Below are 13,764 nucleotides of genomic sequence, written 5' to 3'. Positions count from 1 at the left end.
ATGTTTACCCACGTGTGTGTGTGTGTGTGTGTGTGTGTGTGTGTGTGTGTGTGTGTGTGTGTGTGTGTGTGTGTGTGTGTGTGTGTGTGTGTGTGTGTGGGTGTGTGTGTGTGTGTGTGTGTGCGTGCGTGCGTGCGTGCGTGCGTGCGTGTCAAAATAGGTTAAACAAATAAGCGTTGGAAGTGATCGAGGCTCACATAGCACTCCTTGTTAACAACTTCCAGATGTCATGACGGCCACCGACACACCATGCGATAAATATCACGCAGTCTGGATCATTTTCTTCATCTTGGGCCTGGGAACTGTTTTGCCATGGAATTTTTTCGTGACAGCAACAATGTACTTCATCAGCCGGTTGAAGTACCCGGCCGTCGATGGCATCGGTGCAGTCAATGGGACCGCAGTGAGAGGGAACAACACACAGAACGCGCTGCAGTCCATCTTCAGCAACGCCATGACACTGACTGCCATGGTGCCCATGCTCATCTTCACCTGCCTCAACTCCTTCATCCACCAGAAGATTCCCCAGAAGCTGCGAATCTCGGGCAGTCTGTCGATCATCCTGGTGGTCTTGCTGTTGACCACAGTGCTGGTGAAGGTGGAGGTGGCGCCGGTGCCCTTCTTCTGCCTCACCCTCGTCGAAATTCTCTGCACCGAGTCCTCCTCTGCCATTTTCCAGGGCAGCCTGTTCGGACTGGCAGGGCTGTTTCCTGTGTCTTACACCACGCCCATGGTGAGTGGCCAAGGGCTGGCCGGCATCGTGGCTGCCGTCTCCATGATCTGTTCCCTGGCCACTGCCTCATCTCAGCGGGACAGTGCCTTTGGCTTCTTCCTGACAGGCTGCGTTGTCACCCTACTGGCCAACCTCTCCTACCTTGCACTGCCCAGCATGGCATTTTTCCAGTTCTACACAGAGAGCAACCGACCCAGGACCACCTCTGGTCAGGAGAACAAGTCAGTTGTCGCGTTCAGTCTGACCGAAGAGGAGGACAAGCCAGTTGTTTCTGTGGTTGCCGTCGTGAAACAGATCTGGGTGATCGCAGTGTCTGAGACTTTAAACTTCACCATTACCCTTGGAGTGTTCCCAGCCGTCACGGTGGGCGTCAAGTCCACGATAGCCGAGGAAGGAGGAGCCTGGAACACCTACTTCATCCCCGTCTCATGTTTCCTGCTCTTCAACGTGATGGACACCCTTGGGAGGAGCCTGCCGGCGGTCTGTATGTGGCCGGGTGCAGACCGTATCACCTGGCTGCCCATCCTGGTGGGCATGCGGGTGGTCTTCGTGCCTCTGTTCATGCTGTGTAACGTGCAGCCTCGTCACCACCTGCCCGTGTTGTTCAGCCACGACTCCTGGTACATCCTCTTCATGATCCTCTTCGCTCTCTCCAGTGGATACATGAATAGCCTGTGCTTGTGCTTTGGACCCAGGAAGGTTGCACGGCATGAGGCAGAGACAGCAGGCGCCATTATGGTCTTCTTCCTGGCCCTGGGACTGGTGCTGGGTGCAGCGATCTCCTTCGCCTTCAGAGCCATGATCTAGAACAGTGGTCTTCAACCTTTTTCATATCATTATTTATTCAGCATTTGAGCCACGCGGACCACCATTTGATGAGCCCAAAACTAACAGATATTTTGTTATCGTTGGATAATATTTTGTCTGTCTTCTCCTTCCAACATGATGTTAAATACTCTTACTCAGAATCCTAACTGTCAACTTTTATGCTGATTGATATCTCTCAGGCCCTGCCTTGCGGTCTTCCGCACTAAAAACACATATAGGTGTTAAGCCTCCCTTGATTTCACCTTAAGATTAACTCCAGTTTATTTCCCTCCCTGCATTCCTATATCTTGATTTAAAAGATCCAAACCAACACTGTGATGGTTGTTTTTTTATTTCCCTTCCCTTGTAATCATTTAACACCTTTAACATACTTATATAATGTCATCTGAAATGCCTTCCCTTTATTATTAAAGGACCACTTCACCACTTTTCAACCTACCTTCATATAATTGGTCCTCAGTAATGTTCATGATAAAATGCCACATTTTCTTCCTACTCTGTCTGTGTCTCATGGGAGGGCTGTTGGCAGTTCAGAAACCCGTCCACCAGTGACATCATCGATGGGGAATCCAAGCTAATAGAAACTGCAAGCTTTCTATTCCTGGAAAGTTGCAACGCGATAATGGAAGCCATCGTTCTCACGATAATAAAAATCTAAATATTTTTTTCAAAGAATCTTGTTCAAAACCAAATCTGCCTAATGATGATGTCACTGGTGGATGGGTTTCTGAACTGCCCACAGCCCTCCAATGAGACACACACTAAGTAGATTTTTTTGGGGGGTGTTTTATCATGAAGGACCAATTATATGAAGAGAAAATTAAAAGTGGTGAAGTGGTCCTTTAATTTAGGCCTGAGGCCTAAAAACGCCTCTAAATCCTGACCTAAGTTTTCTGAAAAACTTCAAATATTTATATAGCAGCAACAAAAATTTTACATTTTTGAATACTGCACTGTACAGAACCCCAAAATGGGTTCCCGGCCTGAGGGGGTAAAACACCAAAAGGGGTTCCCGCCCAAAATGGGTTAAGTCGACATACACACAGATACTACTCAAACACCTACTATTTACTTAGTCAAACGGGAGGTGAAAATAAACATCCCTTTTTAACACTATAACTTGTAAACCATTATGTGAAAAAGAAAATAATTTAATACTAACATTGTATCATTTCCAGAGGTGGACAGTAACTGAGTAAATGTACTTGAGTAGCCTACTGTACTTAATTACAAATTCTGAGGATTTGTACTTTACTTGTACTTTTTTCCCAAGTTTGTTGTACAAGTTTTTTATTTGTACTTTTACGTGTAGTTAAGTACATTTGTACAAGTTTGTTTGCACTTTTACTCAAATACTGGGACCTACTGGGACCCATACTATAGTACTCTGTCCACCTTTGAATCTCAGCTTAGACAAAACTGACTTTCCAATACAAGTTGTTCTCTTAATGAAATCAATTGAAGAAAATGAAACAGTAAACTGTAACCATAGTAAAATGAAACGTCAAGCTATAATAGCAGTGTTGTTCTGGCTATGGTGTGCAGGAGGCGGGTGAAATGATATGCCTCTCCTCCAGAGAGACTTTGAAGGGCCAGGTTGAGGTAAAAATAGGCCAGCCAGACAACTTTCTAATTTACTATTACTGAAAGAAAATGTGAGTTTGTTGATTCTATTCCCCCCCCCCCCCCCCCCCGTCATAGCTTGGTTCAATTCAAAACACAGTTTCTCATAGTAAATACACAAACAATGAATGGGTTTCCCCAAAAAAAACAACATAAAGGAAATTAACACAACATTAACACATCCAACAATGTCATTATCACCACTAAACCGCAGTCTTCTCCGTTTGGCATTTTCTTATCAGCACAAGTCTCAAGCTCTAGTGTCTAGAGCTGGTGGATTTATCCCCACACCATGGTTCTCTAGTGTCTAGAGCTCGTGGATTTATCCCCACATCATCGTTCTCTAGTGTCTAGAGCTCGTGGATTTATCCCCACATCATGGTTCTCTAGTGTCTAGAGCTCGTGGATTTATCCCCACACCATGGTTCTCTAGTGTCTAGAGCTCGTGGATTTATCCCCACACCATGGTTCTCTAGTGTCTAGAGCTCGTGGATTTATCCCCACACCATGGTTCTCTAGTGTCTAGAGCTCGTGGATTTATCCCCACACCATGGTTCTCTAGTGTCTAGAGCTCGTGGATTTATCCCCACACCATGGTTCTCTAGTGTCTAGAGCTCGTGGATTTATCCCCACACCATGGTCCTCTAGTGTCTAGAGCTCGTGGATTTATCCCCACACCATGGTTCTCTAGTGTCTAGAGCTCGTGGATTTATCCCCACACCATGGTCCTCTAGTGTCTAGAGCTCGTGGATTTATCCCCACACCATGGTTCTCTAGTGTCTAGAGCTCGTGGATTTATCCCCACACCATGGTCCTCTAGTGTCTAGAGCTCGTGGATTTATCCCCACACCATGGTTGGTTCTTGGCGCTTTCTTCCTCAAAACTCCCCTTGTCTGTGGTAGTGTCTCGCAGAGGGTCCACCTTGACCCCTAGCGTGACCTCGGGCCGAATCTTCCCGCTGACATGTTGTCGTCTGGTCTGTTAAATTCCCTCCTACCAGGCTGTTGTACTGGCCGCCTTATCATGAGGTCACATTCCCTATCCCTCCCCCCACTCTCCTTCGACCCCGATGGTGCAGTGTTGATTTTGTCGACTAAAACTAAGACGAAAAATGTTCATCGACTACCTTTTTTACTACCGAAAACTAAATGGAAACTAAATACCCCCCCCCCCCCCCCCCCACAGGCACACACACACACACACACACAGAAACACCCACACCCATTGCTGTAGGCCCAAGAAACTTCACTGGGCCGGCCTGTTCACAATTTTAGATTTCACTAGGTGTGTGTGTGCGTGTGTGTGTTTTTATAGATTGTATGCACAGTTTCTCTACCTTTTTGCTTCCATGCTCTTGGGTAAACATTACATGTTTACATTACATTACATAACATTACAGTACATGTTACATGTGTGTGTGTGTGTGTGTGTGTGTGTGTGTGTGTGTGTGTGTGTGTGTGTGTGTGTGTGTGTGTGTGTGTGTGTGTGTGTGTGTGTGTGTGTGTGTGTGTTTGTGCGTTGGAAGTGATCGAGGCTCACACACACACACAGGCTCATACAACTTGCAGATGTCATGACGGCCACCGACACACCGAGCGATAAATATCATGGAGTCTGGATCATTTTCTTCATCTTGGGCCTGGGAAATACTTTGCCAGTGCATTTTTTCTTTACAGCAACAACGTACTTCACCAGTCGCTTGAAGTACCCGGCCGTCGATGGCATCGGTGCAGTCAATGGGACCGTGGTGAGAAGGAACAACACACAGAACGCGCTGCAGTCCATCTTCAGCAACGCAATGACACTGACTGTCATGGTGCCCCAGCTCATCTTCACCTGCCTCAACTCCTTCATCCACCAGAGGATTCCCCAGAAGCTGCGAATGTCGGGAAGTCTGTCGATCATCCTGGTGTCCTTGCTGTTGAACGCCGTGCTGGTGAAGGTGGAGGTGGTGCCGGTGCCCTTCTTCTGCCTCACCCTCGTCATAATCTTCTGCGCGGGTTCCGCCGTTGGCATTTTCCAGGGCAGCCTGTTCGGACTGGCAGGGCTGTTTCCTGTGTCTTACACCACGCCCATGGTGAGTGGCCAAGGGCTGGCCGGCATCATGGCTGCCGTCTCCATGATCTGTTCCCTGGCCACTGCCTCATCTCAGCGGGACAGTGCCTTTGGCTTCTTTCTCACAGGCTGCGTTGTCATCCTACTGGCCAACCTCTCTTACCTTGCGCTGCCCAGCATGGAATTTTTCCATTTCTACACAGAGAGCGACCAACCCAGGACCTCCTCTTGTCAGGACAAGAAGTCAGTTGTCGTGTTCAGTCTGACCAAAGAGGACAAGCCAGTTGTTAATGTGGTTACTGTCGTGAAACAGATCTGGGTGATCGCCATCTCTGCGACTTTAAACTACACTATTACCATTGGAATGTTCCCAGCCGTCACGGTGGGCGGCAAGTCCACGATAGCCGAGGAAGGAGGATCCTGGAACACCTACTTCATCCCCGTCTCATGTTTCCTGCTCTTCAACGTGATGGACACCGCTGGGAAGAGCCTGCCGGCGGTCTGTATGTGGCCGGGTGCAGACCGTATCACCTGGCTGCCCATCCTGGTGGGCATGCGGGTGGTCTTCGTGCCTCTGTTCATGCTGTGTAACGTGCAGCCTCGTCACCACCTGCCCGTGTTGTTCAGCCACGACTCCTGGTACATCCTCTTCATGATCCTCTTCGCTCTCTCCAGTGGATACATGGAGAGCCTTTGCTTGTGCCTTGCACCAAGGAAGGTTGCACGGTACGAGGCAGAGACAGCAGGCGCCATTATGGTCTTCTTCCTGGCCCTGGGACTGGTGCTGGGTGCAGCGATCTCCTTTGCCTTCAGAGCCATGATCTAGAACAGTGGTTGTCAACCCTTTTCATATGGTCCATTATTTATTTTCCATTTGAGCCACGGACCACTATTTGATGAGCCCAATTGTTATCGTTGGATAAGATTTTGTTCACAATTGCATGCTGTATTGATGTGGTATTTGTATTTGTATTTATTTGTATTTATTTATTCAGCACAGTATAAAAAAAAACACAGTGAACATATAAATATAAGAAGGGTAAAGTGCTAGGCTGAGGCAAAAAAGCCCAAGGGGCTTATACGAGGCCTCTACCTATGTAAATGAAACATTGTACAAGAGATATAGAATATCCAGAAAACATGATTGCAGTATATAAAACAAGAACAAAACAAAAAAAACAACAAGAACATGATTAGAATTCTTGGTTATCTTCTACATGATTAGAGAAAAGAAGAGATGATACAAAAAAATATATATATAATTAAGTGATCTGGTCAATTAAGTGGGTCCTAAACTTACGTTTGAATTTATTTAATGAAGTAGAATTTGATGAGATTGCTGTATAGGTGTTCCATAGCTGGGCCCCCATGTATCTGATGGAGAACTGACACAGACCAGTAAGGAGCTTTGGGAGATGTAAATGATTTGCCCGTCTCGTATTGAAGTGGTGCACATCACTGTTGAACTGGAAAAAGTCTTTACATGGCAAAGGAAATTAAACTGGCTGGAACAATACTTATATATATAAATAAAGTTACAGGTTTGGTATGTATTTAAATTAAAGATTGGTAAAATATTGAGGGGCAGAATGAGCAGACCAATCACTGTATGTGGCAATCCTGCAGAATCTTTGGAGTTTGTGAAGATGAGTATTATAAGTAGGGGTGATATTGATATTGCAATATATAAGATATGGATAAATTAAGCTATAATAAAGAGTTGGGAGACAGTTTTGATTAACCAGACTACGGATTTTTTTTATGTTCAGTGATAATTTGTTTAATTTAAACCATTTTGAAATATTTTCAAGATCGTGATTAGCCTTTGCCATTAGAGCTGAGAAATCAGTATGTGAAATAAATAAATTAGTATCATCTGCAAAAAGTACAGGAAATGGTCGTGGTACCATAGGAGAGATAACAGGCAAACGTTCAATTCTTCTACATTCTCTAATTGTGTGTAGACTTCTTGTAAATTAGGTAACGCAGATGTTAAACAATAATTTAACTCTTGAGAGCGTAAAACTTAAATCAAATGGACCCGTAAGTAGGGATCATTGATAACCTTATCGTAACCTTATTGCACAAGAAAGGGAGTAAATTAGACCCCGGCAACTACCGCCCTATTTCTATTCTTAGTTCCATCTCGAAAGTGATGGAAAAAATAGTCTATGAACAGGTTGAAAAGTATCTTGCCACTAATAAATTATTGTACGAGTTCCAATCTGGCTTCAGAACATCCCACTCCACTGACACATGCCTTCTCTATTTGAGCGACCACATCAAACAAGAGGTGGACGCTGGCAAATACTGCGGCATGGTCATGCTGGACCTCCAAAAGGCTTTTGACACCGTGAACCACTCCATACTGGTTAACAAGCTAAAAGCAATTGGTTTCGATAGCACATCAGTGAGCTGGATGCAATCCTACCTGGAGGGGAGAGAACAGATGGTGGAAGTGAACGGAACACTGTCCCCCCCCCTCCCAGTGAGCTGTGGCGTTCCACAAGGAAGCATACTAGGGCCTCTACTGTTCCTAATATATGTAAACGACATGACTTCAGCCTGTGACTGCAACCTGTTCATGTTCGCAGATGACTCAGCACTGCTGGTCTCGGACAGGGACAAACTGCAGGTTGAAAATGCCCTCAGCTCTGAACTCGGTAGAATCTGCACCTGGCTCGCTGATAACAAACTATCTTTACACCTGGGAAAAACTGAATCCATTCTCTTTGGCTCTATTAGTAATCTCAGCAAGGCAAATGGCTTCTTGGTTAGAGTGGGTGACAATGTTATCACACGTAAAGATGAAATTACCTACCTAGGTTCCATCCTGGAGGCTAATCTTTCCGGTGATAAAATGGCCACCAACGTAATCAAAAAAGTCAACCATAGAACAAGATTCCTCTACAGGATCTCCTCACTGGTCAACAAAAACACCTTGAAGACCTTAACAGGAGCCCTTGTACAGGGTTTCTTTGACTATGCATGCACCTCCTGGTACCACAGCACCTCAAAGGCCCTTAAAACCAGGCTCCAGACTTCCCAAAACAAACTGGTCAGGCTCCTACTTGATCTAGCCCCCGAACCCACCTCACCCCTGCCCACTTCGACAGGCTGGAATGGCTTAGGGTCGACGACAGAGTACAGCATCTTGCAATGGGTCTGGTCCACAAGATTCGATACACCACCAAGATACCCATGTACCTGTCTAGATACTTCCTTAATGTTAACGAAGTCCACACCCACAACACCTGAGGGAGTGCAACGAACCATGTACAACCCAGATTCGGCACAAACAAGGGACTAAATTATTTTCGCTCCTATGCCACCAAAATGTGGAACGCCCTACCAACTCTCATTAAGACATGCGAATCCCTTGACTCCTTCAAAACCGCTCTCAAAGGGCACCTACGGATGGCTGCAATTCGAAACTGGCCCCCGTAAAATCTGAATCCCCCCCCCCCGCCCCCCCCTTTTTTCCCCTCACTGTATATATTTCTTTTCCCTTTTTACCTCCTTTATGATGAATTCCTGTTCTGTCTATAGAAGTGTCTATTTGTACGTCTCTAAATGTTTTGATGATTTGAACATGGTGGACCCTATTGGAAACAAGTGTAATGCTTAATTGGGTCGTCCACTCACAGTTAACAGCCTTTGTATTGAGTTTGTGCTTGAAATGTACTGTAATTCTGCAAACTGTTAATAAATTCTTCAATCAATCAATCAATCAAGCTTATCGAGACGGGTTCTTATCGAGCCCACTATCAAGTATTTTCTATTATTTTGTGGAGACAATAACTTCTGAATAGGGTTGTCCTGATCGGATTGGGTGATCGGAAATCGACTCCGATCACATGATTTTCAAAATATCGGAATCGGGGAGAAACTATCGTATTTTTAATTGTCTAAATTATCTTTCTCAAAGAAAGATGTAAAGCAATGAGATTTTGTGAAAACTGTTGTGTTTATGCTAGTTGTTTTCCTTCTGGTCCCAGTCAGAGATCATCAAACAAAGACTAGTCACACTCAGAGGCGTGGAAGACACATATGATGAAAACAAAGGAAATGCAACCCCCGCTATGCATGATGGCATAGGTGTCTGTAGTACTCTCTCTGAATGAGAGAGATACTCTTTAAGAGTTTTAACTTGACTTCAGCTCTATAAGCTGTAGAACTGTATTCACTCTAATTAACCAATACATCATTCTTTTTATTCAAAAACACAATGTCATTCTAATAAAAGTATAGTCACATTTTGCCTTTCAATAATTGAAAGGCAACACAACAGACTAGACTAGAGTGAGATACATTAGGATGGCATAAGTGTTATATAAAAATCACACCCGTGTGAACTGAGTGGTGTAAGGTATTATATAGACTGATCAGCTGTGGTCTGACGTAATGTCTGACGTAATGAAATCACACCCATGTAAACTGGGTGACCATAGCAACCATGCTCATTTTTGAGTGGTGTAAACCACTCCTACGACTGGCTTTGTTAGTTTACGTGTCTGTCTGTCTGTCTGTCTGTCTGTTCGTAAAAAATGAGCATGGTTGCTACGGTCACCCAGTTCACCCGGGTGTGATTTCATTACGTCAGACATGACGTCGGATCAGAGCTGATCAGGCTATATAAGACCTTACACCACTCAGTTCATACGGGTGTGATTTTTTTTGGTACGGACAGACACGTAAACTAGCAAAGCCAGTTGTAGGAGTGGTTTACACCACTCAAAAATATAAAGATCGGATCGGGAAATATCGGTATCGGTATATGTCTCAAAATTAAATGCTCGGAATCGGATCGGGAGCAAAAAGATGTGATCGGGACATCCCTACTTGGCTACTTCTGAACAGAACCAGTATCTTCTACTAGGGCCTTCAAATACAGTAGCCTACTTTTCTAACAGACGGAAAGCAATTGACCTTTTAACCAATACAATAATATTAAAGAAACTGTTAATTGGTAAATTGCGACCGCAGGTCCCATTTACTATGAAAACCTGCATTGTCCGTCCGTCACCCACGCCTCCATATATGGTCACGCTTCATGACATCATGTCTCCATATATGGGTACGCCTCGTGACATCAAGTCTACGCCTTGTGACACGTCACGCCACCATATGGATAACGATACATGGAGAAGACTGGATCGTCACCTTAGGTCATTAAACCCTTAGATCTCCATATATGGAGCTGACCTGTTCTGACATTCCATATGTTGATCCTTCCCCACCCATCCTTCCTGTTCTGATATGTTGATCTGAGCTCATCAAACCCTGTACACTCAAGACACGCTCCATATATGGCCAGTACAGAAGTCATTCCAAATGTTCATCTGACCTCGTCGCTTCTCGCCCTCAGGGTGTCTTACTGGTATGTGTACTGTTCACTTTAAAAGTGTAATTTTGTTTACCCAGACAGCGCTGGTTGGCAGATATCAATACACTTTTAGACCAACATGTTTGTGCCAGCATGGATGATTACATTTATTTCTTGATTGCCTGGTCTTGATTGTTTAAACATGACGTCATGGGCCGCTATGCCCGACAGCAGGCTTGATAAGCCCAAAACGTATTGATAATGAGTACTCAATATGCTTTTTTAAGGGTTTTTTCCGGGTATCGGTTATCAAGCTCCCTCCCTACATATTGGCCATTTTTACACTTTATTCATTTTACACTCAGTGTTAGGTAACTCAGTAGCGTCTGGAAGATCCATACGCAGCTACAACAGCTTGGTATGGGGAAGTATCTCTCTCAGTCACAGGCAAGACAGAACTTGTCATCATTGAAGGCAATCTCAGTGCAGTGAGATGTCGGGATGAGATTCTGGAACCTGTGGCGATCCCATATCGATCCCATGTGTTAAAATGGCCAATATATGTGTTTTTGTTATTTTACCTTATTACTGTGTGAGAGTGCAATCATCCAATCCACTAAACAACTCAATGTAAAGGGTGAATACTAACCATTGGCTATTTTGGTAAATTATTTGGAGGCACTACAAACACGTTAAACTGTGTTGCTCATCCCACGAATGCACAATCCTTACAAGCTATACCTTGTGGTAAAAGTGACTAATCATTAAAATTATAAAAATACAATACCAATTGGCATTATTAAAGTGGAGGAAACAATGGACCAAAGTTAAGTTTCCAAAGTTTTGTTGCTGAGTTTTTATAGATTGTATGCACAGTTTCTCTACCTTTCCGCGTCCCTGCTCTTGGGTAAACGTTTACCCACGTGTGTGTGTGCAGGTGTGTGTGTGTGTGTGTGTGTGTGTGTGTGTGTGTGTGTGTGTGTGTGTGTGCGCGCGTGTCAAAATAGGTTAAACAAACAAGCGTTGGAAGTGATCGAGGCTCACATAGCACTCCTTGTTAACAACTTCCAGATGTCATGACGGCCACCGACACACCGAGCGATAAATATCATGGAGTCTGGATCATTTTCTTCATCTTGGGCCTGGGAAATACTTTGCCAGTGAATTTTTTCTTTACAGCAACAATGTACTTCACCAGTCGCTTGAAGTACCCGGCCGTCGATGGCATCGGTGCAGTCAATGGGACCGTGGTGAGAAGGAACAACACACAGAACGCGCTGCAGTCCATCTTCAGCAACGCAATGACACTGACTGCCATGGTGCCCCAGCTCATCTTCACCTGCCTCAACTCCTTCATCCACCAGAGGATTCCCCAGAAGCTGCGAATGTCGGGAAGTCTGTCGATCATCCTGGTGTCCTTGCTGTTGAACGCCGTGCTGGTGAAGGTGGAGGTGGTGCCGGTGCCCTTCTTCTGCCTCACCCTCGTCATAATCTTCTGCGCGGGTTCCGCCGTTGGCATTTTCCAGGGCAGCCTGTTCGGACTGGCAGGGCTGTTTCCTGTGTCTTACACCACGCCCATGGTGAGTGGCCAAGGGCTGGCCGGCATCGTGGCTGCCGTCTCCATGATCTGTTCCCTGGCCACTGCCTCATCTCAGCGGGACAGTGCCTTTGGCTTCTTTCTCACAGGCTGCGTTGTCATCCTACTGGCCAACCTCTCTTACCTTGCGCTGCCCAGCATGGAATTTTTCCATTTCTACACAGAGAGCGACCAACCCAGGACCTCCTCTTGTCAGGACAAGAAGTCAGTTGTCGTGTTCAGTCTGACCAAAGAGGACAAGCCAGTTGTTAATGTGGTTACTGTCGTGAAACAGATCTGGGTGATCGCCATCTCTGCGACTTTAAACTACACTATTACCATTGGAATGTTCCCAGCCGTCACGGTGGGCGGCAAGTCCACGATAGCCGAGGAAGGAGGATCCTGGAACACCTACTTCATCCCCGTCTCATGTTTCCTGCTCTTCAACGTGATGGACACCCTTGGGAGGAGCCTGCCGGCGGTCTGTATGTGGCCGGGTGCAGACCGTATCACCTGGCTGCCCATCCTGGTGGGCATGCGGGTGGTCTTCGTGCCTCTGTTCATGCTGTGTAACGTGCAGCCTCGTCACCACCTGCCCGTGTTGTTCAGCCACGACTCCTGGTACATCCTCTTCATGATCCTCTTCGCTCTCTCCAGTGGATACATGGAGAGCCTGTGCATGTGCCTTGCACCAAGGAAGGTTGCACGGTACGAGGCAGAGACAGCAGGCGCCATTATGGTCTTCTTCCTGGCCCTGGGACTGGTGCTGGGTGCAGCGATCTCCTTTGCCTTCAGAGCCATGATCTAGAACAGTGGTTGTCAACCCTTTTCATATGGTCCATTATTTATTTTCCATTTGAGCCACGGACCTAAACTAACATATATTCACACTCACACTCAGAGGAAGACACCTATGATGAAAACAAAGGAAATGCAACCCCCGCTATGCATGATGGCATAGGTGTCTGTAGTACTCTCTCTGAATGAAAGAGATACTCTTTAAGAGTTTTAACTTGACTTCGGTTCTATAATCTGTAGAACTGTATTCACTCTAATTAACCAATACATCATTATTTCTTTTCAAAAACACAATGTATAGTCACATTTTGCCTTTCAATAATTGAAAGGCAACACAACAGACTAGACTAGAGTGAGATACATTAGGATCATTGCTATTGTGATATGGCATAAGTGTTATATAAAAATATAAAGATCGGATCGGGAAAGATCGGTATCGGTATATGTCTCAAAATGAAATGCTCGGAATCGGATCGGGAGCAAAAAGATGTGATCGGGACATCCCTACTTGGCTACTTCTGAACAGAACCAGTATCTTCTACTAGGGCCTTCAAATACAGTAGCCTACTTTTCTAACAGACGGAAAGCAATTGACCTTTTAACCAATACAATAATTTTAAAGAAACTCTTAATTGGTAAATTGCGACCCCAGGTCCCATTTACTATGAAAACCTGCATCGTCCGTCCGTCCGTCACCCACGCCTCCATATATGGTCACGCTTCATGACATCACGTCTCCATATATGGGTACCCCTCGTGACATCAAGTCTACGCCTTGTGACACGTCACGCCACCATATGGATAACAATACATGGAGAAGACTGG

The 13,764-nt window shown here is 45.4% G+C and overlaps 2 protein-coding genes across 2 annotated transcripts; both read left to right on the top strand.

Annotated features, from left to right (window-relative positions):
* Positions 1-229: 229 nt before the first annotated feature.
* On the top strand, positions 230-6,065 carry LOC306913329 (uncharacterized protein; the record flags this gene model as incomplete). Its single annotated transcript, XM_079489916.1, has 3 exons — positions 230-1,528; positions 3,139-3,157; positions 4,753-6,065. The coding sequence occupies 3 exons, from the start codon at positions 230-232 to the stop codon at positions 6,063-6,065; spliced, it is 2,631 nt and encodes an 876-aa protein (XP_079346042.1).
* A 5,576-nt stretch (positions 6,066-11,641) lies between these two features.
* Positions 11,642-12,949, top strand: LOC306913045 (equilibrative nucleoside transporter 1-like; the record flags this gene model as incomplete). Its single annotated transcript, XM_079489554.1, has 1 exon — positions 11,642-12,949. One exon carries the CDS (start codon positions 11,642-11,644, stop codon positions 12,947-12,949), a length of 1,308 nt encoding a protein of 435 aa, XP_079345680.1.
* Positions 12,950-13,764: the final 815 nt, after the last annotated feature.

Source organism: Electrona antarctica, assembly GCF_951216825.1.
Source record: "Electrona antarctica genome assembly, chromosome: 20".
NCBI lineage: Eukaryota > Metazoa > Chordata > Actinopteri > Myctophiformes > Myctophidae > Electrona > Electrona antarctica.
The sequence above is the reverse complement of the archived record's forward strand: the minus strand, read 5'-3'. Positions and strand labels throughout refer to the sequence as shown.